General features: G+C 40.6%; 1 protein-coding gene across 1 annotated transcript in view; it reads left to right on the top strand.

The window, feature by feature from the left end:
* Nucleotides 1–27,706, top strand: part of DOK7 (docking protein 7) — a 94,113-nt gene that overhangs the window by 24,728 nt on the left and 41,679 nt on the right. Inside the window, exons 4-5 of the mRNA XM_077814666.1 lie at nucleotides 8,585–8,692; nucleotides 10,803–11,677. Of these exons, the coding sequence (XP_077670792.1) occupies nucleotides 8,585–8,692; nucleotides 10,803–11,677 (983 nt within the window). The remainder of the gene's footprint in view (nucleotides 1–8,584; nucleotides 8,693–10,802; nucleotides 11,678–27,706) is intronic.

Below are 27,706 nucleotides of genomic sequence, written 5' to 3'. Positions count from 1 at the left end.
AAGAATTATGACTACTAAAGAAAGAAACCTTAATTCTAACTTTTGAGTGCTTGACTTTTGCAAATTTCATATTCTTTTAACATATTTTTTTTATATAATTTCCTTTTTTTAAAAAAAAAATTAAAAGTTATAAACAAAAATTCCATCATGTAGAACTATGATGACCCTATTTTCTGGCCACCTTTCCTGGCTCCAGTTTCTAACCCTTTCTCACCCTTGAGCTCCAGCCCCTGTTCCCTAACCCTGCACCTCTTCCTATGCCTCATGTTGCTTCTCATACCCCTCTGCATTCCAGTTAGGCTGTTTCCTCCTTCTCCACCATGTTGCCTTGGGGAGCACTAAGAGTACAAGAAAGATGATTTCCCTGTTCTCGATTCCTGTGCCTGGTGTCAGAGCAGTCCCTAGCTGCCTGGAACAGCAACTGCAGGAAGGCCTGGGTCAACTATGCTCAGTGTAGATGGAGTCTTCAGAGAATTTAGCTGTCAAACTCTAACAAGTCGCAACTGAGCACGTGTGAACTGCTGTATTTTCAGAGGCTGATAACTGATAAGACAGCTATAGCTTCTCAACAAAGTGGTTGTAAGAATTTTTTTTTAACACGGGCGAAGCAACCTCTTTTCCCCTGATCTCATTCTTGGAAACAGCTTAACCATTTTATCTGAAACTTTACAAAATAATCCAAACAAATTACTGATAATCATTAAGTTCCAAATTGAGGCAAACTTCTGGAATGGTAAATTCCACCTTGAATTGTTTAAGTTGGGCAAAGTTATCAGCAACTGAAAACTGGTTCTTATAATGGAAAGTGCCACTTCCTGTGCTGCCTATAATAAATTTTGAGACAAATGGTGCCGCCCTCTGTTAGTCCAGATTGATCATAACCTGCTCCACTGGAGTGACACTAACTTCAGGGGAGTTTTTTAGATTTATATTAGTGTAACAGGGAGCAGAATTTGGCCCTGTGTTGGCTTTGTACAGTATATTAGGATTTACATGTCTAGGAGCCAGTTCTGCATTAGTTGCATGCCCAAATCTCCCTTTGGCTTTAATGGGAGTTTTCGGTGTGCGAGGAATACATACGAGACCCATATTGGAACAGATTTGAAAGAGGTAATCCAATAGGTTGAGTAAATAGTAGTTTTCCCCACTAGTTTTTTATTGTCTAGAAAGTACAGAACAGCAGCTACCATTGTCTGTTGTCTACAGTGTAGTTCATACTCTTCTTTGAGAGAATAAAATGTGCAGCTACAAGACGTGAACTAGAAGCAAAACGAGAAAGCAGGAATAATCAGGGTTTCTAATGACAGACAGGAGCTTATGAGAACTGGGAGAAGTATTTTACCCATGTCATAGCATTGCAGAATTGATTTGGGTGCGTTTACAGCTTATTTGACTGTTTTGTCTTCTACTGAAGCATCAGAATTGGCTACTCCTTATGCAGGCAGCCAGAACTGAGGATTGCAAAGCATATATATCTGTGAACAATGGGGTACTTTTTTCATTAAGCTAATACAAATCAAAGAATTATAATATAAAAACCACCAGTGAAATGATCAAAACTGACAAGAGACAGTGTGATGCGTTGTCTGTTGTTCTTGCTGTTAAACTCCCCCACCGACCCACACAGAGCACTAGGGAATGTGTCAGCTCCTCCTGTATGCTCTGCAGCAGTGGTTCACTAATAAACATTATTCTTAGAGCTGGCCATATTCCTGCTGATAAAGATGTTGGGCAGACAGAGGGAAACAAAAGTACATAGATCTCTTGAGGCACTTGAAACGTGTCAGAATGGGGGGACGGTGACAGAAACGCTCTCAATTTTTTCTTTTTTTTTTCCCCTGAAGATTGAATGTGGTTATAGAAAATTGTCGCTTTGTTGACTAATCGATTCAGGCACTGCCATTGCAGCTCATCCTGCTGCCAAACTCCCCCTTTAATTAAAAGGGCCAGACCCTCACATGGTGTAAATGGTGTAGTCCCATTGAAGCCAGTAGGGCTACACTGGATTGCGCTAGTTAGGGATCCGTAAAGGGTCTTTATGAACCTTTTTCTGCAGGGCACTTTTTTGATATTTTTAGTGGCCTGCTATCTCCCAAAACTTGGGCGTAATTGTACTTTGGTATAAAAAATCCTCTGTGGATATAGATAAGTATGTATACTTCCCTCTGTTCTCTATCTGTTGTTTCATGATTTATACTATATCAATCACTCTGGATGCCTAAGCATCTGTGGGCCGTTTTTCTGTCTTTTCCCTGATTTTCCTAGCTTTCCACTGTCATCATTCCTGTACAGAAATCAAATTGTGATCTACCATTCTTATATCTTCACCTCCCACATCAACACTTCAGCTAATATATCCATCTAATGTTCCAAAAAATGCATCTATAGATTTTTCTATGGCCTCATCGTCAGCCGCAGCCAATATATGGTTTTAAAATTTATTTTCCCACCTATGAATTTTGAATGCTTCACAGATACATGTAATATTGTCATAGTAGATTGGAAAATGTACATGGCTGTAATCAGTAGTGAATGGCAGAACAATATACGGATGACTGTATGTGGACATATAGAAAGCAAATTAAAAAAAGGTGACCTGACTAGCTTGTATTATTGTAAGAGGCATATCTTTGCATGCAACTGCATTTCAGACTTGTGTTTATCAGGTGCCATTCAAAAGTTTAAGACGTGTGTTAAAATGACACAACCTATCCTAACTTCTGTGTAGTGCTGGAGATTCATGTGCAGACTAGTTTTCCTTATCAAGTATTCTATTACACAGAATGTACTGTATTACTTGAAAAGGTCAGGTTGCCAGCAGCTGCATACTGTATCTGGCAAGAGTATCAAAATCCACCCAGTCTGTTGAAAGGAATATGTTAAATAGATAAATCAGCCCTGCACTTTAGCTAACTAGATCTAAACTTCCTTGTAGTGGATTATACTCAGAAATACTCAAGTTATTAATATTATTTACATTTACATTAATTAATGCAAAGTCATGTTAATACATTCTTTCTTGGGGCTTTATTTATGAAATCTTCTGAATGGCGTAATTTGGTTGGTTTAGAAGTTTAAGTATGAACTAGAATTTCTTTCCACAATTTGCTGATGGATTTTGGATTTTTGCCTTTGACCACCCCTCTCTGACTACTTGGAACTTAGAGACATGCCTCCTTGACAGCCTCAAGAAGGAAAAGGGTCCGTAATGTTTGCTTAATGTAACAAAGGCGTTTTTGCGAAGAGAGAGAGAATTTAGTGCAGTGAAAGGAGTCAGATTGAATTTTCCACTATCCACAGAATAGGTATAGACTGGGGAAGCAGCAAGTCAGCTTCCCCAAGCTTCCTTCCAGTATGTCTATGGATAGGAGGAAATGATGATGTACACCTCTCGTAGCCTTTTATGTGCAAAGTTCACAGAGCATCTTTGCTAAATGGTGCTCTGTCATTATTAAATATTAACCCTAAGAAACTGTAGGGGCACAGGGGAAAGTATAAATTGGAAAACTAGCATATTCTCTTGTTTTTATTCACAATAGTGATAATTTGTCTAATTAAAAAACATCCAATTTCCAAAGGTGGTGGCCTTAATTGCATGCATAAGTGGGCACATAGCTACGCAAACGTGGCCATTATATGTTTAGGTGCATACTTGTTTGCTCAAATGCAGGATTTGCATGGGTAGTTTAGGTATTCAGTTTTGAAAAGTATAGTTCAGTTGTGTAGAAAATATAATGAACTTTTGGTACAAAAGTATTTTCCTGATCCATGCTTTCTTTTCTAATATACATACTTTAAGAAATCTGGTGTATATGAAACTTGTTCTACATTTGAATAACCACTGTGATGCTTTGGAATGGATCATTCAAACAAATACACACATCTCTATAATAATTAACCCATTATACATCAATCCAAAATAAAATTTAGAAGGAAAAGATGTGATAGTTCACATTTATTATTAATTATTATTACATACAGTATTTGTTGATGGAGCAACATGTGAGCATTAAAGACACAACCCCAGCCATGAAGATGTTACAGTCAAAGAGCTTGATCTTGCAGCATTTTAAATTGCAGCAGCATCCTCAGGCTGCCCTATAACTGGAATGTCTGCAGTGTTACGGCCCCATTTCAGCATGCCCTTGGTACACTTACTGTGTCAGGGCTCGTGAGTGATGATGTGCATGGGCTTATGGTTGTTAGCTTTATGGCTGTTGTCCACGGTGCCTGTGCTGAGGGAATCCTCCTTCAATCAGACATGGAGCTTCTTAGGTCCCATTTACACTCTCCGTCCCTTTTTACATGGTGTAAAGGGGCTGAACCAGGTGTAAGATCACCCTACACTTGTAACAGCAAAGATCTGACTGACACATGCAAAGGAAGGAAATGCAGAGATTAAGGCTGCTGCTCCATCCTTGACTGATTTTTGTAAAACAATGTAACATAACACAGTAATACATTTTTATGGCACCTATAATGCAAGGACATCTCAAAAAGTTACGGATTCATCTTTTATGGATCAAAATAAATGACTAATTTTAAAATAATTGATTTTATTAAGGCTTTTGACACAGACCCACATGACCTTCTCCTAAACAAACTAGGGAAATGTGGTCTAAATAAAATTACTATAAAGGGTGTGCACATCTGCTTGAAAGGCCACAGTCAAAGAGTAGTTATCAATGGTTCCCATAGCTGGTAGGGTCCAGCAGGAGTCAGTCCTGGGTCCAGTACTCCTCAATATTTTCATTAATGACTTGGATAATGGAGTGGAGAGTATGCTTATAACATTTGCAGATGACACCAAGTTGTGAGGCATTGCAAACACTTTGGAGGAGAGGGTTAGAAGTCAAAACAACCTTGATAAATTGGAAAATTAGTCTGAAATCAACAAAATAAAAAATTCAGTAGAGACAAGTGCAAAGTACTGAAGTTAGGAAGGAAAAATCAAATGCAAAACGGGGAGTAACTGTCTCGTAGTAATACAGCTGAAAAGGATCTGGGGGTTATAGTGGATCACAAATTGAATCCTGGAATAGGCTTCCAAGGGAGTTTGTGGAATCCCCATCTTTGGAGGTTTTTAAGACCAGGTTGGACAAACACCTCTCAAGGATGGTCTAGATTTATTTGGTCCCACCTCGGTGTAGGGAGCTGGACTAGATGACCTCTCGAGGTCCCTGGCAATCCTACATTTCTGTGATTCTACATAGTGCTCATTCCATGGTCTTGGAGCTTTTAAATACATGAATAAAATGTCACAGTATGAAAGTATTCAAAATATCCCACAATGGACTGCTCAGCTGGTTCTAATGAATACCCACCAACGCTCATGATAAAAATAAAATCCCTCCATCATAGGTATCTCAGTCAATTCAACCTTCACATAACCCCCTGCTAATTAACCAGGAAAGTAGGGCCAGGGGAAGATTTCAGCAGCTGATGCGCAGCTTTCTTTCACAAGAGGATCCATTTCTGTTTGGAAATGATGAAGTATTTTTCTTAATTTGAATTTTTGCATGAATCTAAGTGCTTAGATACTATGGGCTCAGGTGTATGGACAACCTGGGGGGGGGGGGGAGAGAGAGAGAGAGCTAGTGTTCGTGAAATGATTCTCTGGCTAGAGCTCTAATAAGATGTTGCGTGGGAAGATGCTGTAAAAACTTCCTCAGACAGCTATGTCCAGACCGGTCATCCTATCGCTGTCCTGGGATTCTCTGGAGCAGAGACTGCCTGTCATGGCAAGTTATTACACATTGTTTAGTGGTTTTGTATTGTGCACAAATGCGGTGTAGGATGACACCACCAACCCATTTTGACTTGTGACCTAAACCAGTATTTTTAAAAAACCAAACAAACAATTCTCCGGAGATCAGAAGCCTTAATGCACTTTAACCCACGTTTCCTCCTAGCCCATCTTAATCGGTTCTTTCATATAGATTCAGTCTGGTTTTGTTCACTCACTCACTATACCAGTCTTGCACTTGAAGTGCTTTGTAAAACTTATCTCTGCTGAACTACATCCCCCTTTGGATGTGAGAGCACGTGAATAGAGACAGCAGAAGAAACCACAGCATGAAGAGCATGCCAAAATGGAGGGGCGTTACAGCTAACAGCTCTGCACCCTCAGGTCGTGGACAGATACAAGCAGCAATTTGCAACCTGGTATACAAAGAGCCAACTCCTCGTTTAGATATGTCTGAGTTGAGCCATGAGGACTGATGGAGAAATCTTGCAATTTACATTAGCAAGGTTCCCACTGTATGCAACTGGAGTTTTGCTTAAGTAAGGATGTGCAGGATTTGGTCCTAATCAGTGCCTAAAATGGGTTGGGTTGCAGGGGGATAAGGGTGGGGTCACAGACCCAGCCTCCAAAAAAAAAAAAGAAAAGTCTTTGGCGATGCCTCTGAGACATGTCACTAGCAAAGAGGGTTATAAAGTCAGTGGACCTCAGGATGGCCTGGAGTTGTGAAATGGGAGTGACGCTGACTTTGTTCCAGTCATGATCATTGATAGACCCAGCATTTCTTTGAGAACACTTTAAGGCCTGTCCCTTGCAGAGCAGCTTTAATGTTCAGTATAAGTATCTATAACTAATACCTAGTATACCCAATTCATTCTGTCAGTGGGAACCAGGCTACTGATCTGCAGAAATGAAAAGCCCACCTAGATGGGGAGGAAAGCTAAAGAGTACGCCGTGACTGTAACCTCTTCTCCACTAAAGGGCTTAGGGCCAGCTGATGCAGCCCAGAAAGTCAGTGGTGAGGGTCAGGGCAAGGGATCTGTGAGATATTTTGATTGAGCTCATTCAAGTACTTAAAAGGTTGTTACAAGGAGGGGAATAAAAATTGTTCTCCTTAACCTCTGAGGATAGGACAAGAAGCAATGGACTTCAATTGCAACAGGGGTGGTTTAGGTTAGACATTAGGAAAAACTTCCTGTCATGGTGATTAAACACTGGAATAAATAGCCCAGGGAGGTTGTGGAATCTCCATCACTGGAGATTTTTAAGAGCAGGTTAAACAAACACTTGTCAGGGATGGTCTAGAAGATAATACTTGATCCTGCCATGAGTGCAGGGGACTGGACTAGACGATCTCTCCAGGTCCCTTCCAGTCGTACGTCTCTATGATCTCCTGGATGTCCTTGGCTGGTCCTATACAACCCTGGCTGAATTGCTAAGCCTACTGTCTCCAAAGGTGGCCAGTAATAGCTGTCACATGGTTGTGAATGTCTCCATTGATGCATCTGCACTGTAGGAATGAACCAAGCCCAAGTCTTTGAGAATGGAGAAACACAATGTAAAAACATGGAAATCTTGGTTTCCACAGTTAGAAATTGTTCATAATCTCAACCAGCACATGAACAGCAATGTATTTCTCTGTTTATCCTTCCTCTCTTGTTAAATGATTCCGTATATATTTGTTACAGATGCTGTGACTATCAGTGTGAGCAGGAATGTGGTAACTGCAGCTGTGCCAAAGCTAATCTGTATTGTATCTCACATTTGCTTCTTTTCCTGTGTAATTATGAGACCAACTGAAACTTCTATGAGAATGAGTTAGCAGCCCATATACACTGCAGCTGTTAAACATGCCGTACATTTTTAAGATGTTTACAGTAATCTTGTCAAATTATTCTCAAGAATATAATAATGATTGCTACCAACATCTGGTTTTATCATGCGTGGCTGGAAAATGAAGCGATACAGAGAAGAATGGCATGTTTTCCGAGGAAGGTGTACACTCAAGTTTGTGAAATGTTCAATACCTTCTCCCCCACCACAGGAGGTGGTGGGATCCTCTCTCATTGTGACATTTAATTGAGCTAGACTGGCTAAACCAGTAGAAAATATACTATAAGCATATAAGCAATAGTCCTTTATAGGCAAGGTCTAATTGACCTTTTCTCTGTCTAATTTTTACAAGGTTTTAAAAAACCACGTATGCTGGGTATCCTTTTAAATAGCTGGCCCAGATGACCTCTTGAAGTCCCTTCCAACCTCGTATTTCTATTATTCTAACTTGTATGGTAGCAAAAATATTACTGTCTTTGAATTAGTTTATAAATCCACACCAGAAACTCTCAGAGTGAAAACCCAGCCCCCACTGAAGTTAATGGCAAAACTCCCATTGACTTCAGTGAGGCCAGGATTTCACCCTTAATTTTAAAGGTCACATACTCTCTTCTTAATCCCCCAGATCTAGGTTCTCATCTGGGCACTCAACTGCCCTTGATTCCAGTGCAGTACCTTTCAGGATCAGTCCCCTAGTTACTACTTTTGCTGACTTTAGGTTAGATCCTGAAAGGTACTGGGCACGCAGAACTCACACTGATTGCTCAGTGCCTCTCCAGGTCAGGCCTAAAGGTCACTTGTCCCATATCCTATGACCTTTTGGAGAGGGGAAATAACAAGATAAAAAGTTTGTCAGTGAGATGTTACTTAGGAAGGTAGCCTATGCAAACACATGACAAGGTTTGCTAAAGCCCTATGGTAGAAGATGCAGTATAACATTTCGTTGTTTTTCTCTCAGTAGTTTCACTGCCTTTTTCAAAAACTTACCCATTTGTTCCTTTCTTAAAGATCCAAGCGCAAATCCAGCCTACATGGAGGAGAGAGTGGCCCACGAAGCTTTGCAATTAGAAAAGCGTCTGAGCCTACTATCCCATTCAAGTCGCCAGGGCAGTGGAGGTAAGAAATGCCTACGATCAAGCTATGATACAAGTCTGGATTTTATTTCAACGGTCTTTTTCTTGAGGCTTTTGATATAAGAAAACCATAGCTTTTTAAAATATTGAGTCTTCCAAACGTATTGGACAAGGTCACTCTCTTAGCTCCCTTTGCTTTAAGGGCATGATCAAAAGTCCACTGAAGTCCGTGGGACTATTTCTGTTGTCTTCAGTGGGTTTTGGATCAGGCTCCAGAGCCCCAAGTCAGGAAGGTACATAAGCATGTGCATAACTTTAAGCATGTGAGTAGTCACATTGAAGTGAGCAGTCTCGTTGAAGTCAGATATGTGATTAAGTACCTTGCTGAATTAAGGCCTATGGCATGAAGTGATTTGCATAAGTCACACAGCAAATCTCTGGCACGGTGAGGAACAGAACCTTGGTTTCCTGTCCTTTGACATTAAACCCTTCCTTTTTCTGTGTCTTTGGGCGCGTGTATGCATGTCAGTCTTAAAGACATTTACATGTGGAGGCATAATTTGGTGCTTAGTGTTTCTAAATATACATTTACTTCCAAATATTTTTAAAAGCCAATAACCATTATAACTTGCTTTGTCCTCAGTAAAAATCTTCTTTGTAAATAGATTCACACATTCCAGGGTGCATTTCTTGTGCTATGCTCTGGATTTATTGTTCTGATTTTTACTTATTATATACCTTCTGGTAATAAAACTAGATCTTCCCATCTGGAGCCAAAGAACATGAAAAACAACAGTCAAGAGTCAATGAACGTAGTGGGGAAAAAAGGGTTAGATTTAGGGGGCTATATTTTGATTTCCTTTGCATCCGTGCAAATCCAAAGTGACACCACAGAGTCCAATGAGGTTACCATTGTAACTGAGAATAGAAGTTGATTCATGCTCAGAGCATTGAGTGATGCAAATGGACACAGCACCAATGATTTCAGCAGAGGTATACCTATTTACACCAGCTAAGAATCTGTTCCACCAAGTCTAAAATTAATACTAACAAAATGACCCATTGTCTTCCCATTAATTTCCATTCTTAAGTAAAAGGGCAGAAAATCACTTTCTATACCATAATACCTTTAATTGGGATGAAAATGCCTGGCTGTCCTTACCATGACAATTCATAGCCTTTTCTTAGTTTTCCACTTCCAGTGGGTGCTTCAGGTATGTATGACCTTCTGTGCAAATACTCTTGCTACAGCTACTAGTGGGGAAAAATAGTTTTTCAATCCATGCATAAAAGTATCATGGTGGGATATGTGTATATATTATGGATACAAAACTGTCATCATAGCCATATCGGTTACATTTTCATCTGCTCACGTGATGTACAGTTTTGTTTTTCTTTGGAACGTGGTAGAGTTTAGTTTCGGGTCTATCAGCTAAAAGATAATCTCAAGCTGAACAATTGATTTTTGTATCTGATGCCTTTAAAAATGTTGACTTTGCAATTGTTCAATTAAAATTCATTGGTAAGAGATAAAAAGCATCAAACCAGCCTTGGCTTGGGGGATGGACTAGATGACCTCTTGAGGTGCCTTCTTGCTCTACATTTCAGGGATTTCTATGAAACAGAAACTCATTCAACAGCTTCAAATCAAATACAAATGTTGAAATCTAATATACAGCTCGTAGCAATTTAGAATTAAAAGTTTATATTTTGGAACATCCTCAGATATTTTGAGGTCATTTGGCCTACTTCTCCTCTCTGGTGTAGGTTAGGAATAGCTGAACTGAAGCCAGTGAAATAACACTGGAGTAGAATATATGCTGATGTATATTTTACCCCAGTGTTATGTAATTGGCTTCACTTCAGCTATTCCTGGTCTACACCAGAGAGGAGATTCAGGCACATAATCTTCAATTTTAGCATAGAATGTGATATATTTTCAGAGATACAATACATTTACACTAAGGGCACCAAGTTGTTCTTGAATCTTTTTCCAGGGGTACAAATTGTAAGATGCACTCTGTTAATATGGCAGAACCAGCCCTCCCCTGAGACAGATAGAATTCCATGGTCCTCTCTGCTTATTTGTCCTTTCCTTGCTTTTAGTTTAATTATATTTTGAACATGGGTTGATCTAGTTTCTTTTATTCCAGGAGATGATAGAAGCCTGTCAAGTTCGTCTTCAGATACCAGCCACTCGGACGCTAGTGTTGGGAGTAGGTTAACAATTTGGCCTGAACAGTCTTCGGCCAGCACTTCTCAAGAGAGTCATGGACTGGTACCTGCAAAGGGCATTCATTTTGGGGAAGAAAAAACGCTTGCAGAAGGGGCACGTGGCACCACCAAACCACCTCCTAAGCCTCTTCGGTCTAGACAGCTACAGGAAATAGGTCGTCAGAGTTCTTCTGACAGTGGGATAGCTACTGGTAGTCACTCTTCTTACTCTGGAAGTTTCTCTTCCTATGCTGGGAGTCTGGATATTTGCCATGGTGATGAGTTTGGATCATTGCTTAGCCTGCCATTGAACCTTCCTTCAGATCAGAATTTATGTACTTGCCTGCACAGTGAACCCCAGAGGAGCTTGGGCTCAGAATATCAGGTTCCTAGCCCTGTCAGACATATTTATGACACACCCAGGAGTTTATTACAGGCAGCTGCTATAGATGTACAACACAAGAGTGCGGATTCCACCCAACCAAAGGACCAGGACCCAGCACCTCAAGGCATTAGTGACCCTAAGGTGCTGGTACCACACTCGGAAACACGGATGGCACCTGAGCAGAGCCAAGACAGGGGGAGGCATGCATCCTTACTCCCAGAAAGCACCAAAGACTCAAGTGATGAGACATATGTGGATTTTGTTTCGAGGTGGTCAGATGTAAAACCACAAGGACAGGTGTTAGACTCCAAAAGTAGTGAGCTGGCACCACCTAGTGGAGTCCCAGCTGACCCCTGTGAAATATATAGCCCCCACCCTGGGATGACAAGAGCTCTCTTTTCAGCTTGTCCGATCTGTGGTGGACTAAAGGTAAATACCTAATACTGAGCAGATGCTAACAAAGACTTAAGTACCATATTTAACACCATTAATTTAAATGATGTAAGGATGTAAGAATAGTTGTGAATTGCAGCCTATTTCTTTTTGGGATAATGACATTTGTGCTGTTTTATGGGTATGTTGAAAGATTCAGTAGATGGCAACCTCTCCCCTCCTTAAAAACCATGTCTGGAACAGGAAAACATTGAAACATATAGACCATCAAGCATTGTCTTTCAGTGGACCAGATTCTTTCCTTGGATACACATGAGTGACTCCCATTGACTTCAGTAGAAATGTCACAGGCACATCGGAGGGTTGAGTTTGTCCCGTGATAATTAATTTAGTGCAAATGAGGATGTCTTGCTGTTGGTATTCCTTGAGTAGAGTGAAGGGAGGCTGAAAAGGATGGATGATTATGCTAGGTTAGCCATTTTTTAAAAATGCATATTTATTTTGACAGATAGTTGGTTTGTGCTCATGACTGTAGCATGTGAGCACCTTGTGTGCATGGGGAAGCCAGAATGGTGGCGCTTCTGACTGGTGAAGGAGAACATAAGAGCTACTCTGTTGGAACAGACTAGTGGTCCATCTGTATCATGACACTAAGAGTGGCCTGTGTCAGATGCTTCAGAGAAGGTGCAAGAAACCCAGAAGTAGCTGGTTATGGGAGAGCCAGCTCTCAGGAAAAGTTCTTCCTAACCATCAGTAGTTAGAGGCTGACTTAAGAACTGAAGCATGAGGGTTTGCATACTTTCCTACACTTTTGTTTATTTTAAAATATTTACTATTATGAGTCTGGATATTCTTGTTATCCATATAAATGTCTAATCCCTTTTTGAATCCTATTAAATTCTTGGCCTCAGTGATATCTTGGTAATGAGTTCCACATGCTATTAATGCATTATGTGAAGAAAATATTTCCTTTTACCGGTTTTTTAGAAGATTTTTTTTGTGGTGTTTTTATTGTGGTTGCTAAACTGGAACTAGATAAAGCTGTGTTCATGTTGGTGAGGCACAGAAAACCTGGGAAAGAGAGAGAGAGAGAATGTAAAAAATTAGGAACTGAAGTATAAACTGAGAAATCAGGCAAAATTATCTCACTTAGAGAAACAGTTGTTAAATAAGGTAATTTAAGTGTATAATTTTAAATGAGTATGTGGGAGAGAACAGGTTTTCAAATTAATAAGCTTGTTGGGCTGTTGGCCTTTTCTTGTCCTGCAGTGCTCTATGTGCTTGTAGTGCAGTCTATTTTAAAGTCTCTGGGCACTAGAGGATGGTATTGGCACTCTACGTCTTCAAAACTGTAAAGGACTGAAGTCACTACTCCCCCCTTTTCCAGTCCGCTCCCTGACTGGACGATTGATTCTAAATGCATTAGACCAGACACCATGTAGGAGGAAAACTGTGAGGCCACTGTACTTTCAGCCATTCTAACAGTAGGGAAATGTTGGAAAAGGTCTTATGCAGAATGGACGGTAATCTAGAAAATAAACAGTGACATGAGAAATGCTGCCCTCCCTTGAACTTGTTTTAGTACAGGATAAATACTTTTGCTTCTCTTCCCTGCCCATCTTAAAGAACTCTGAAAATATGCTTTACTGAATTATACAAATAACAATTGTGTTTCTGTTAAAAGTAATCAAAACCATTATAGCAAGATTAGTTATTTTAGAAACGACTACTGGACCCTGTCCGTGCCTTCTTTACACGTAAAATGGTGCAGGCACAAACCCATATTCTGTAATTAAATATTTCCTATTCTACATGCTGTGAATAGGATACATTTGGGATACCACTAGGAGCAAGCTGAATTGAATCATGGATTACTTGACATCAGTTCTCCACATCTATTTGAAGATGTTCAGAAAGCCTTTATTGGGCCAATGTTTTGCATGCTTTTGCAATTTCAGATAAACTCTTAATTAAATTGTGTTGATGTTTTTAAATTCCTGATATTTAGTCTAAGTAAATGAGATGGAGAGCACAGTATAGTCCATAACAGTAGTGAAGTACAGCAGCAGTTTTTCATGTTCATCCTTGTTAGTGAACTTTTGCAAATCTTGTAGTCCTTACTCAGGCAAAAGTTTATTTCAATGGTAATTTGACCAAGAAAGAAGGGAGTAAAAATGTCAAGACTGGAGCAAGTACAGGTGTGCGGTGTCCTCTGGCAACAGAACCAGTAAGGGAGGCCGGATTTGGGGTTATGGTGCAGGGGTGTAGACACCTGTGTGTCAGAGAGCTGTGTATCAAGGGACTGAAATGGGTCTGGGATAGAAGATGGAGAATGCTGGATGTGGAGGGTAATATTTGCCTTTTCTAATCAAGAGTGACTCCAGTAGCTAGTTAAGGAGCAAAATCGAGAAGGCTCATCCACTCCACTAGTGACTGGAAGGATGATGACCAGAATGCAGGACATCAACATTTGGCTTGTAAACTGGGAATCTTCCATGCTCAGATGGAAAATATGGCAGTAACGCTTTCCTGTTTCACTCAAGGTGAAGAATATAACCACTGAGCAAATCTATTGTACATTGAAATAAAACATAAAGGAACTAGAAATATATTAGCAGCTGAGGTTTAAGATTAGGAAGTAAATGTCCAAGCTCTTTTGTATTCTGTGGTACATTGCCCCAGTGTGCGCAAGATTCCCTTCATTATAAACTGCATTGTGTGTGCCTTTGCCACTGTATTTTCATATAGGTATTTTCAGTTTTGCAGATAAATATTTTAGCTGAGATCCTTGTATAGTATATACATCAGGCATATTTTAGGCTCAGAATCTTGGATTGTTTTTATTAAGGTTTATAGATTTATTACTGGGCCATGTTCATTCCGTTTCCAACTACCTAGTCACTATTAGAATGGGGAATAGCACTTCACTGTACAAATTTTTTTTTTCTGTAACTTCATTTGATGCCATAGTTTAGGAAATAACGTCAAGATTTTTATAGAATGTTGGTGTTGGGTTTTTTTAAACTCCTCCATTGTTTGTAAAATTTCATAGAAGCCTGGAAATAAAACTGTCTTTTCCAACTGATTTTGTCCTTTTCCATCTGGCAGATACGGTTTTCCCTGCCCCAACTGTCATCCTCTTGCATTTTGAATGGATATGAAATGAATATGGCTGTTTTTATTGACTTCCTTGTGGTGTACCAACATCAGTGAAGGTAGCAAGAAATGTGCCTAACTGTGGAAATGGTGGCCCCGATCTTATATTCCTGGCTTACCCCAAACTCTCAATGATTTCAATAAAAAGAAAAGGAGTACTTGTGGCACCTTAGAGACTAACCAATTTATTTGCGCATGAGCTTTCGTGAGCTACAGCTCACTTCATCGGATGCATACCGTGGAACCTGCAGCAGACTTTTTATACACACAGAGATCATGAAACAATACCTCCTCCCACCCCACTGTCCTGCTGGTAATAGCTTATCTAAAGTGATCATCAAGTTGGGCCATTTCCAGCACAAATCCAGGTTTTCTCACCCTCCACCCCCCCACACACAAACTCACTCTCCTGCTGGTAATAGCCCATCCAAAGTGACAACTCTCTACACAATGTGCATGATAATCAAGGTGGGCCATTTCCTGCACAAATCCAGGTTCTCTCACCCCCTCACCCCCCTCCAAAAACACACACACACAAACTCACTATCCTGCTGGTAATAGCTCATCCAAAGTGACCACTCTCCCTACAATGTGCATGATAATCAAGGTGGGCCATTTCCAGCACAAATCCAGGTTTTCTCACCCCCCCACTCCCATACACACACAAGCTCACTCTCCTGCTGGTAATAGCTCATCCAAAGTGACCACTCTCCCTACAATGTGCATGGTAATCAAGGTGGGCCATGTCCAGCACAAATCCAGGCTTTCTCACACCCCCCCCCCTTTTCCCGGGGACACACACACACACACAAACTCAGTTTGTGTACCAACATCAGTGAAGGTAGCAAGAAATGTGCCTAACTGTGGAAATGGTGGCCCCGATCTTATATTCCTGGCTTACCCCAAACTCTCATTGATTTCAATAAAAAGAAAAGGAGTACTTGTGGCACCTTAGAGACTAACCAATTTATTTGAGCATGAGCTTTCGTGAGCTACAGCTCACTTCATCGGTGTGTGTGTGTGTGTGTGTCCCCGGGAAAAGGGGGGGGGGTGAGAAAGCCTGGATTTGTGCTGGACATGGCTCACCTTGATTACCATGCACATTGTAGGGAGAGTGGTCACTTTGGATGAGCTATTACCAGCAGGAGAGTGAGTTTGTGTGTGTATGGGGCTGAGGGGGTGAGAAAACCTGGATTTGTGCTGGAAATGGCCCACCTTGATTATCATGCACATTGTAGGGAGAGTGGTCACTTTGGATGAGCTATTACCAGCAGGATAGTGAGTTTGTGTGTGTGTTTTTTGGAGGGGGGTGAGGGGGTGAGAGAACCTGGATTTGTGCAGGAAATGGCCCACCTTGATTATCATGCACATTGTGTAGAGAGTTGTCACTTTGGATGGGCTATTACCAGCAGGAGAGTGAGTTTGTGTGGGGGTGCGGTGGAGGGTGAGAAAACCTGGATTTGTGCTGGAAATGGCCCAACTTGATGATCACTTTAGATAAGCTATTACCAGCAGGACAGTGGGGTGGGAGGAGGTATTGTTTCATGATCTCTGTGTGTATATAAAGTCTGCTGCAGTTTCCACGGTATGCATCCGATGAAGTGAGCTGTAGCTCACGAAAGCTTATGCTCAAATAGATTGGTTAGTCTCTAAAGTGCCACAAGTACTCCTTTTCTTTTTGCGAATACAGACTAACACGGCTGTTACTCTGAAACCATTGATTTCAATGGGAGTTTTTTTGTGCATGAAGAGTATAGGATTAGACTAAGGTTTTGCTAGTTAACTTGTTGTGACTCAGTCAGCATAAAAATAAAAAGCATTGTTTTTCTATGGGTCTGTTATGAAACACCAGCATATATTCAGCCAGTTTGATTGCTTGATCATCTGGAATACCACTACCTCTGTGGAGATGAGGGTCCCAATTCACTTACAATGGTACAAATCAGGAATGACTCTATTGAATTCATCCATCTATGGTACTTGTATAGCTCCCATTACCATAGTATCTGAATGCCTCACAACCTTCTGCACAACACCCCTGTGAGGCAGGGAAATGGGTGTTATCCCATTTTACAGGTGGGGAGCTGGGGCACAGAGGGCTAGATTCACAAATGGCACGTTGATGGTGCAACACCTAACTCCCAGGCTTTGGGGTATTCTGGGGTGGAGCGCTCTCAGTCTCTCCTGTTGGAAATTTGTAAATAGTTAAATATTCATTGGGCCAGAGAGCAAAAGGGAGAGTCTGACTCTCTAGCATGGTGGTTGGAGCACTCACCTGGGATATAGGAGACGCAGTTTCAAGTTCCTGGTTCAGATCAGGCAGAGCAGGGATTTGAAAACACATCTCCTACATCCCAGGTGAGTGCCCCTATCTGGTGGGCTATTGGTGATAACAATGGGTGGGTATCTCTGATTTTTTGTGAGAAAGAGCTAGCCTGTCTTAGGCCCTTAGGTGGATCCAGGGGTGGGTTCACAGGCTGTGACTGAGCAGAGTCAGGCACCTCCCTCAGGCCTGGACTTAAGTGCCTACCCACTCCTCTCCTTGGCATTTCCTACTGGCTAGCTTAGGTAGTTACCTTACTCAGCTTGCTGGCTGTTGTGAATCCCATTCTGAGGCATCTAACTCTGTCCATGCACTGTAAAGTGAACCTGGGTGCCTGGCTGAGGATTTCACTGAGCATCAGGCACCTAAAAGTTTGACATTGCAGTGCCCAAGTCCCTTTGTGGATCTAGTCCTAAATAACTTACCCAGTGTCACACAGGAAGCTTGTGATAGAGAAGAGGCTTGAACCCAGGCCTCCTGAATCCTATGTCACTGGGGATAAAAGCCTATAAAATGGGTGTGAAAGAAGAATGTCTGTAGGATGTAACCTTGTGTAATGGGATGGCCACAGACAATTTCATTGTTACATCTGTAAAGGGAAGTTTTTCAGTTTTTTTGTTTTAACACTGAAGTTTTCATTAGTGGAAAAAAAAAAAGATGCTAAAGAAATCATAGAGGTGCTTTATAATTAGGCTGGCAAAGCTAGATTTTTTAAAAATAATGTTGATGATTAATATTGATTACGTTTAAGCATTTTTTATTCTCCATTTTAATGTTTACAGTTGTGCAAAATTTTAAGCATTTTTTCAATATTTATCTATTTACATTTTCAGAGTTGTGGGAAATAATGGGGGGATCAGATAATTATTTAATGACAGTAGACTGAGATTCAGAAAGTTAAGTCTTTATAACCTTCAAAACACAAATTGTCAACATCACATGTCAAAATATATACACAGTAAATATCTTAAATGAAACTCAAATAAGTTCTTAAGCAACATTTTTCTTACTTTGCCTATCTGTAAATTTTGATTATTATCAATGGAAATATTTTTAATCATTGGTTTTTACGGTGAAATCGGTGTTTACTGATAAATCTAATCCTTCCACATCTGTTTATAATGTACAGTATCAGTATACACATCCATTTTTCTACTAGTGTCATCACACTCCCATCTCACGTAAGACAGAACTGTTCATTTGTGCCTTGTAATGTCTTTGGTCTCTTCTAATTTCCAAATATAAAGGACAACATAGGACGACATGTCATTGGCAAATACACTTATCAATATTTAAACTCTGTTTGTTCAGAGGTTTGTGTAACTCAGCTCACATAACAAATATGATACTTTTAATTCTTATCAGCACATATACACATTTTCTTCTAAATGACGATAGGTAAGCTTTGTTCTAAACAGATTTTTTTGCCTTTCAGTCAGCTAGTACTAGAAAATCTCTACTAAAAAAAAAAGTCTTACTGTCCCTTGCGTGTAAGTCAGTGTGTTCTGAGGCTTAACAATTCTGAGAAGTTATTTCTATATGTAAATCACCTGCTGATTAATACTGCTATGAATGCTTTGCATTTCTATACTTTTTCTTTTCATTTGAGGATTTTAAGTGCTTAAAAAAATTAACCCATTTTAAAGATATTGAAACAGACACAGAGAGGACCTGACTAGATCAGATCAGCGAGACAGCAGCAAAGCAGCTCTGTCTCCCATTTCCCAGGTCTAACCATCAGACAACACTCTTTATAACCCTTTTTTCCATCTTTGAACATCTCCATTGAACCTCAACAAAAATATTCTACTACTTTTACCTTTAAAACTCCAGGGCAATTCTAAACTGCCTGGAAAGACTGTTCAATTTTTAAAGCTCCACACCTTCCTCTTCTTCTTCCATGATCAGAGCTGTAGGCAGTTCCTGAGCGTTCCCACTTATCTGCTCTCATTTTTCATTTACAAATAGGCGCTGATGCTGCACCACTGAAATCAATGACCGATTTGACATTGACTTCAATGGGAGTGAACAAGGCCCATAATAAATTGTGGGCTTTGTCTTACGTAGTTTATTTTTCTGTTAGAAACACTTTAATGCATTGGGCCAAACTTGACTTGATACCATTTCTTTCACAGAGCTGCAGTGAAGAAGCCTTCAAGCCCAAATGCTTTAAAATACCTGATAACACAGACAAATCCAAAAGTTCCAAATAAAAAAAAAACAACCCACTGATTATTGTGCAACATGTTGTAACCTAATTATAAAAGGAGAGACTGTCACACTCATATACAAATAAATAACAGCCCAACAATAAATAATATTTAATTGCGCAAAGAAGAGGTATGTCTGGGGATCCATTACATTTGACTGACTCACTATGAGAATGGACTTTGATGCCATTGGCATTTGGCATAAATCAGAACAGTTTTCAGGCTATTTCTATCCATTTCTATTAATAGTATTCTCTTCAATTACATCTCATTTGGTGCTCTTAGTTAGGGCCAGACTGTGATACCTTTACTCACAATGAGTAGTACTTTGCTTCCCATTGACTTAAATGGGGCTACTCGTGGTGGAAGATGAGCAAGGGTATCCCAGCGTGGCGTTTCACCTGCATCCGTTTATTGGCTACGGCTACGGCTACACTACAGAACATGCAGCTGCACCACTCTAGTGCTTCGAGTGCAGAAGCTCTAAGCTGATGGGAGAGAGCTCTTCCATTGACTTACCTATTCCAGGCCCCGCAAGCGGCGGTAGCTATGTCAGCAGGAGAAGCTCTCCCACCGACCTAGTGCTGTCCACACTTGCACTTAGGTCATTGTAACTCGTGTTCCTCCGGGGCGTGGCTGATTCAGACCCTTGAGCGACATAACTTATACTGTATCTGATGAAGTGAGCTGTAGCTCACGAAAGCTCATGCTCAAATAAACTGGTTAGTCTCTAAGGTGCCACAAGTACTCCTTTTCTTTTTGCGAATACAGACTAACACGGCTGTTACTCTGAAACATAACTTATACTGACATAAGTGGTACTGCGTATGTAGCCTTAGGCAACAAAGCTTCTACAGAGGCAGTGACAATAGCAATTATCCTTTGCATGAACTCAGGGCACCTTAAATAATTACCTCATAACATCCCCCTGAAACAGAGAAGGAATCTGAGGATCACTTCACTCACCACTGAATTGCAGCCACTTCTGAAGCAGTTTGCATCAACTGAAAACGGCATACAGCAGCAGTATACCAGTCTAAGCCTGGAAGGGAAGAATACTTTCCCAAATGAAGCTGTTAGGGAGATATTTGGTAAAATAGGTGGCCAGAATGCAATAATTGGAGCTGGAATTTGGACAAGACCCCAGGGTTAACATCCTTACTCTTATAAAAAGTGCCATGGGATCCTTAATGGCAAGTGATGATGACCTTTTTATATCTCATTCCACAGACAGTACTTCCAGTGATACAGGGTTCCCTAGCTCTATTGGTTTATTACTGACTCAAAGAGAAAGAGAGTCTTCTACTTGTATCATCAGCATCATTTCCTACAGGACCTTATTAGTGCTCCTTGGAGGTCTTCCCTGCGAATACTATAATGCGTGGCTCCCAATTCCCCAACAAGCAAGATGAGGCCCAGCTTCCACATGAGTTGCTAGAAAATGTTTTGGTGAGGTTCCCTGTAGTCTTTGAGAGATGCGGAGCACCTGCAATTTTAATGGTTGACCAAAGGTTTCTCTAGAAAAGCACAGGGAGACTGAGACACTGGTTTGGAGCCCTACTAAAAGGGTCCCATCTTGGATGGGAGACATTCAAAGAACACACAGATGCTGTAGGAAATTATGTTGGTGACATAAATGGATGGCACTTCCCTGAGTCAGTACCACAACCATGATACTGGAGGTGCTATTTTAACCCACACTGTGTGTGTGTGTGGGGGGGGGGGGAATGGGGGGTAGGATTTTTGTTTCCCTCTAATGGCTGGTGTATATAAGAAGTTTTTTGTGTCTGCTGCTGCTTTCAGTGAATGGGCTTATTCCTTCAATTTGAGAGTAGAGGCTCATGCATTAAGTGCTGAAGGTTCCTGATTTGATCACCATCATTGGCATAACTAGGGCCCGTTTATTGTATCTTTCAGATGAGATGTAAATTAGATAAACTGACCATCTGTCATGAACGACCCCATCGCACTTTTCATCAGAGTAGAGATCTTAATCCAAACTGGTTATTATAAATAAGAACTATAGGAGCTCAGCACCTCTGAGGATCAGGCCCTAAAATACTAGATTGCCCAAAGATCTACATTTGGAAAGGAACTGGCTGGCATAAGAGAACTGGTAAGTGAAATGGTATCAAACACCTCAAGAATGATAACAACTGAGGATGATTTTAGTATATTAATTCCCTGTAGTGAAATAATTGCTTAGAGTGCTGGGTGGACAGCTCATCATTATTAATCCACATGGCCTAAGCAGACACTTTTGCCAAAGCGTTTGTCTGTTGGTAAGCTGAATAGTATATTGATAGTTTGGATATTGATCCATTTTACCCAGTCAGAATGAGTAAATGAGAAAAACCACTTGTACTTGTGAAAGAAAAAGAAGCTGAACGATATACGATATATAAGAGCAAAAATTACAAGAGCTGACTACCCTCCTCTTTCTCATCTGGGAGCAAGAGCTTCTCTGGAGAGAGAAAGAATTAGCTGTTTTAGAGGAGACGGAGGAGGAATCTTGACAGAGAATCAGGAAAAATGGTTGTCTTCTGAATTGATGGTAAAGAGTACAATCAGAACACTGGGACTATGGCTAAGACAGGAAAAAGGAAAAGAAAGCATTTTTTTCTTCTGAATCAAACCCGTTCCTCACTAGAAGAATTATCAGTTGGAACACTATACAATGAAGTGGCGGAATTTGCCAAAAAGAACAACATCCTATACCTTCTTTCTTTTAAGATACAGAAAGAAGAATCACCACTCCAGCATCACACGGCAGAAGAAAGTATTCCTTTTACCCATTCAGTCAAAGAAAAGATAATAGAAGAGACTCCTCTTGTGAGAAGGATATACTGTGGAATATGGCCTGTTCTAGGGATGACAAATTCTGGCAGAACTCAGAGGCATGCATTGTGCCCTAGTTATTAAAGCAGAAGGCTGGGATTAGGATTCCTTAGTTCCTTAGCCAGATGTACCTTTGAGTTGCTCTATGGCCATAAACAAGTAATTTAAGAACGTCTCTTTTCCTTGGTTTGTCCATCTGAAAAATGGGTATAATGTTCACCTACCTCACAAGGCTCTTGTAAAGCTCATTTAAACCATATTTGCAAAGATCTTGTGATTAAAAGAAGGTATGTAAGAATTATTATTTATTAGCCAGCAGTGCCAAAGTAACTGCATGAGTCAGAAAAGGACTCTGTAAATGACAGTAGGATATGAGTGATATGCATGAAATGTCTGGAGGCTTGGCAATAATCCACTATGGACAGATAGGACTTGAAGGCGAGAGAAAATGGATACTGAATGGACCTAGAGTCTTTTACCAAAAACCTTTTCCATGTAATCACTTAAAGTTGACAATATGGACAAGTTTGCAATGATGACTTTGACCATGCTGATCTAGGAAGTCTATTAATCCAGGAGCATACCTATATCCTTATATGGACTATATGCTTTTCAGAGCTAGCTCTCAAGAAGGTGACAGACATAGCTACAGAGTGGCCAGTAGATGCATTATAGAAGTATGATTTTTGTCATCAACTTTACAGAGTGCCAGTTGATATCAACTCAGAAAATATATCTAGGAGTTATATGTTCAGAATAGGATGAGGGCAGTTTCAGAAAACCATCAGTCATTCTAGTGTGGATGGAAAATCAACAGGCATCTGCCATGCAGGCTCTAAGACTAACATGATTAAAGTTTTTTTTCCTGCAAAAAATGGTTCTTGGATCATTCTGCACATTGGTACAAATGTTCCCATTGGAATACTGGAACTGTATGGAAGGCATCTTGGGAAAAGCTTCAAGTGATTCTTCAGACTCTACACAGCAGAGTGAGTAAGGACTCAATCCACTGCTGCTTCTACCTTCTCCCATCCAGAGTAATAGCAATAAATTTCAACAGCTTGGCTGTTTGCTCCTTGCAGAGGTCAGCACAGAGCATATAGCGTGATTAGGAGAGATACGAGGACATGAATTTTCTTCAATGCAATGCCATAAAACTAGCCATTCTCACTTTTCAGGCACATCTTGCGCAGCAAATTATGATGGTAAAGTTGGACAACATGGAGTCTGTTCCCTCCGTATTCTAGAAAGAAAACACAGGAAGTGTGAGAGAGAAAGGACCTAGCGGTTTGAGAGTGGGACTAGATTTTAGGACATCCTGAGTTCTAAGCCTGGCTCTACCTCTCTCTTCTTCTGTGGCCTTAGGGAAGTCAACGACGCCTCATTTTGCCTGTCTGGTAGTACAGGCATGATAATATTTACCTCCTTCCTGGAACTATTGGCAGGATTGAATAGATGTTTGTATAGCATTTTGACTGTGTAAAGTACTATACAAATGCTAGCCCTTCACTCATTCCTCTCTCAGGCAAACTCTCTCTGAAGTCAACAGCAGTTTTGCAAGAGAAAGGGCTGAGTCAAGATTCCAGGATCTGGCCCATGGTGAGATGCTTAAGAGCAGTTAAACTTGCGGTGCTTCTATAGCTATTCAAAAATCTACTGAGGAGCCTTAGCAGGGTATTTCTGTTAGTTGGCCAGTCCCCTTGCAAGCCAATAATTAAGTCATTGCTGGATTTTCTTTGTGAGCTAGCTCATATGTAAGTTATTTCAAAGGCCGGGGTCAGGCCCATGGCAGCACAAAACTACCTGAAAGCTGCTTGAGATGAGGAGTTGAGGATTCCCCCAGCCTGAGGGAATTCTTGCCTGATGTAAAGTCAGCATAGCTGATTTCTGTTCCAGTCCCGCCTGCCGCACCCCACTCCCTCATGGTATGGGAGCATGTTGTAGATAGCAGGGGATATGACAGGAACTCACTGTGCTCTGGCTGGTCTCATGGCTCGTTGGTCGCCATCACAAGCTGGTGCAAGTTGAAGGAGCTTGGGGTTTAAGCTGCTCTAACTCACTCTGGGGATCAATTTGGCCTCCAACTAGGCCTGGTATTGTGGAGCAGGGAAGGTAACTTAGAGCAGCCTTTGCTCTTCCATCTACTCTGCAGCATCTGCTCCTGTGGAATTTTCGATTTAGCCATCAATGTATGTAACAATACTATGTGGGATTAAAAAACAGTTCTTAGATTGTGAGCTCTTTGGGACATTTTATTATATAGATATGTTGTCGGTGCCACTTTAATCCATATAATAGTAATAATTTCACCCAATTGAACTGTTGTTTAGGACAGGATGTTTTCTGAGTTTACAAATGCATAGGGTGCAGGAAATATTCTCTTCTTTGGCTCCAGATCAGAAACGTGCAAAGGAGAAGCAGTAGCATAAATTAGGGGCAGGAAGAGCACTGAAAAAGGAGGCCTCAATTCTCTGGTATGGTTGAAGCATGCACACACAAGTCCAGAGGGTAGGTAGAAAAGTGGCTTTAGAGCCTTTTATACTCCCTTGATCCTGGGGCATTTGGGTCCTGGTCCTTAGTGTAAATTAGAGGAGCCAGCTGCCAATGAATTCAAGGTACTGTTCCAGCAGCATGGAATCAGCTGGGCATAAAAGAGTCCTGCCAGGTTCGTTCTTTCCCAGCTATCCCCTCTGCACGGGATACTCTAGCTGCTCTGTGCCACCCAAAAATTCCCCAAATAGCATATCTGAATTTTGTGCAGCACTGTGCAAAATTCCTCCAGTTGAAGTGAGAGTAAGGGTTGTTGCAGAGCGTGTGGGTATTCGGGTGATGATTGCTATAGAAATCCTGATAATAATAGTAATTAATAATTTGCAACACTACTCTTCATAAGCAGAGGCAACATGCAAGACAGACCCTGTATCTGGGTCAGTATCAAAGTACTGCAAGGTGCTCCAGGTTTTGTGATTAAGTTTTATTGCTGGTGCCAATTTCTAACTTCAGTGATGGGCTGCAAAAGAGCTGAAAATAATTTTTGTCTTCATTATATTAAATTTTGCTGCTCATGACTTCTCGCCCATTCTTTCTTTCTTCTGGCCGTTTCCCGTTCATGATGGAACTGTGAATGGGAAATGGACAGAAGTAAAAGTAAGAATGGGGGAGAAGTCATGAACAGCAAAATTAATATAGTGAAGAGAAAAAATATTTTAGTTAATTATTTTAACACATTCAGTGATCACAGGAGAAAAATTCCTTACCTGTTGTTTTTTTCTGGAGAAGTTGACTAACCTCAGCTTTAAACAAGGGGCAACATCCAGCAGTTAGAAAGGAGAGAAAATGGATACAAAGGTGTTTTTCATGAAAGGTTTCCATTTTTATTTGATTTGGCTTGCTCATGTGTTTTGTTATGGCCCCTTGTGTTCCTCTGTTTGTGTGGTGAAAGAAACTCAGGTTATAACAAGATTTTTACTTTCTGTCCTTATGTGGAATGGGCTTGAAGGAAGGAGTCAGATCCTCATCTGATATGAACTGGCACAGCTCCATTGTCTGACGACCTGGCCCAAGTATATTTTAAGTGCTGGTTCATGAAAGCAGAATTTTATCTGTCACTTTGTAGGAACAGTGTCAATGGGAAAAGAACAAGGAGCAGATCCTCACTAATATAGTCCTTAGCTGCAAATTTCAAAGTTGTAATCACAGCGTACTGTAAACCCCAGAAACTATTGTTAGTTTTGCTGCTGTGTTCGCACTCCAGACACAGAGGTTCTTTTAGTTGTAGCATGATGCCAGACCTGTGCCTCTACCAGCTTTTGTAGCAATTCCACATTTGATCCCCTCTGGCTTTACTGTGTGTTTGTTATTGTAGAAGTGCCCAGTAGCCATGCCGCTATAATTAAGCGGCGGTGTTTGTTATTTTCAGGGGTTTCCCAGCTTTGCAGGGTCCTATCACTCATCAGTAAAGTTTTATCGCAGGCAATAACTTAGCATGCAGTGGAAAATATCTTGTTTTAGTTTTTTATAATTGCTTGAATTGCTTTTAGGTTATTGATGTTTCAGAACAAGTACAAATAATTGTGATAAGTTAATAGCCTATTGCCATGCATGCACAAAAACTACTTTACAATGAAATTCCCTCCGAATTTCTGCTATGACTGTTGGCTGAAATTCATTCCTTTTCATTGTGAAAGGACAAATGCCCCACTGAAGCCCTAGATGAAGGATTTAAGTGAGTCACTGGACCCTATGCATGATGTCTAACCTGCTGTGAATTTTAAACAATCAGTGTACACAGTGCTCACATAAAAGCCTTGTTAATATCTATCGGGTCAAAAAAAACTGTTTTGTTTCTAAAAGTCATTCCTGTTCATTACAGTATTACAAGAGTATAATGAATAATTCCACGGATAATTACTGACTTTTCAAAGTTACTGATAGCCAACTTTTTTATAACTATAGAACTTTATAACTTAGCACTATATTTATGTTGGCTGTCTTTAAGCCTTGAAACTACGTCATGGTTTTCTACCTAGAAAATTATTTGTTATTTAAATTGGGGCTTAGTTACTCCACCATTACACACATCGAATAGTACCTCACTCTGCACAGTCTGATTGCTTCACTGGCCTAGTTGAATACTAAGGTGCTACTCACCGTGAATCTGTGTGGCACCATTAGGCACATGCTTATGAATTTGAACAAATAACGGAGTTGATCCTGTGACATGCTAAATGATGCCTGTGAAGTCCTGTGGAACCTCAGCTGCCATTGAATTCAGAGTAAAGAAGGGCAGGGTCAGACCCGCAGTTTGTTAGATGCACACAGTGTATCACCCCTGTTCAGAGGGTTTGCATAAGGTACTAGCTGGGTCGCATTTCAGCCCTATTTTGAGGATGAGCTGGTCTTGAATGGTGCAGAGGCCTTCTATGAGTTCTTTGCTTGAGGTGAGCTTCGCTCAGTATAGAATGAGTGTGAATTAGCAGCTTTAATGCAATAGAAAAGTCTGATGCAGTAAGTATGGGACCGTTGAGTGGCTTTTTTTTTTTAAATAATCTATCATTCCTGCAGTAGTGTGACATTACCTCCTGCTGGAAATGACAGTATATGGCTGTTTGCCTTTCTATTCAAGAGTTTCCATTGGCTCTGATGAGACCTATATATTCAAATGGCTGCCATGCTCTGTTGAGAATTTAGTATCATTACTAATCACAATTTATTTGGACAAATGTAGAAGAACTTACTATTTTGTCCAGTCATCATAACTGGATTTATTTTGAAACTATCTATTTTCATGTGTGTGAAGGGCTACAAGTGTTGTCTTGTGTATTGATTCTTCAACTGCCCCATCTTTCTGAATTTTGTACCAAGACAGATGGGCTACAAATTTGTATTCTGGACAGTTTACATTGATTTTACTATTCATGTATCTCTAGTCAAAAGGGCTTAATCACTTCTAAAAAAGAAATGATTCATAGCAAATCTTGTCTTTTTGCGTGGCTCAGGAGATGATAGACAGCCTGGGTTATGCTTTTCCTTTAGTTA

This window comes from Eretmochelys imbricata, chromosome 4 (assembly GCF_965152235.1).
Source record: "Eretmochelys imbricata isolate rEreImb1 chromosome 4, rEreImb1.hap1, whole genome shotgun sequence".
Taxonomy (NCBI): Eukaryota; Metazoa; Chordata; order Testudines; family Cheloniidae; genus Eretmochelys; species Eretmochelys imbricata.
This window is presented reverse-complemented; position numbering and strand designations above follow the sequence as displayed.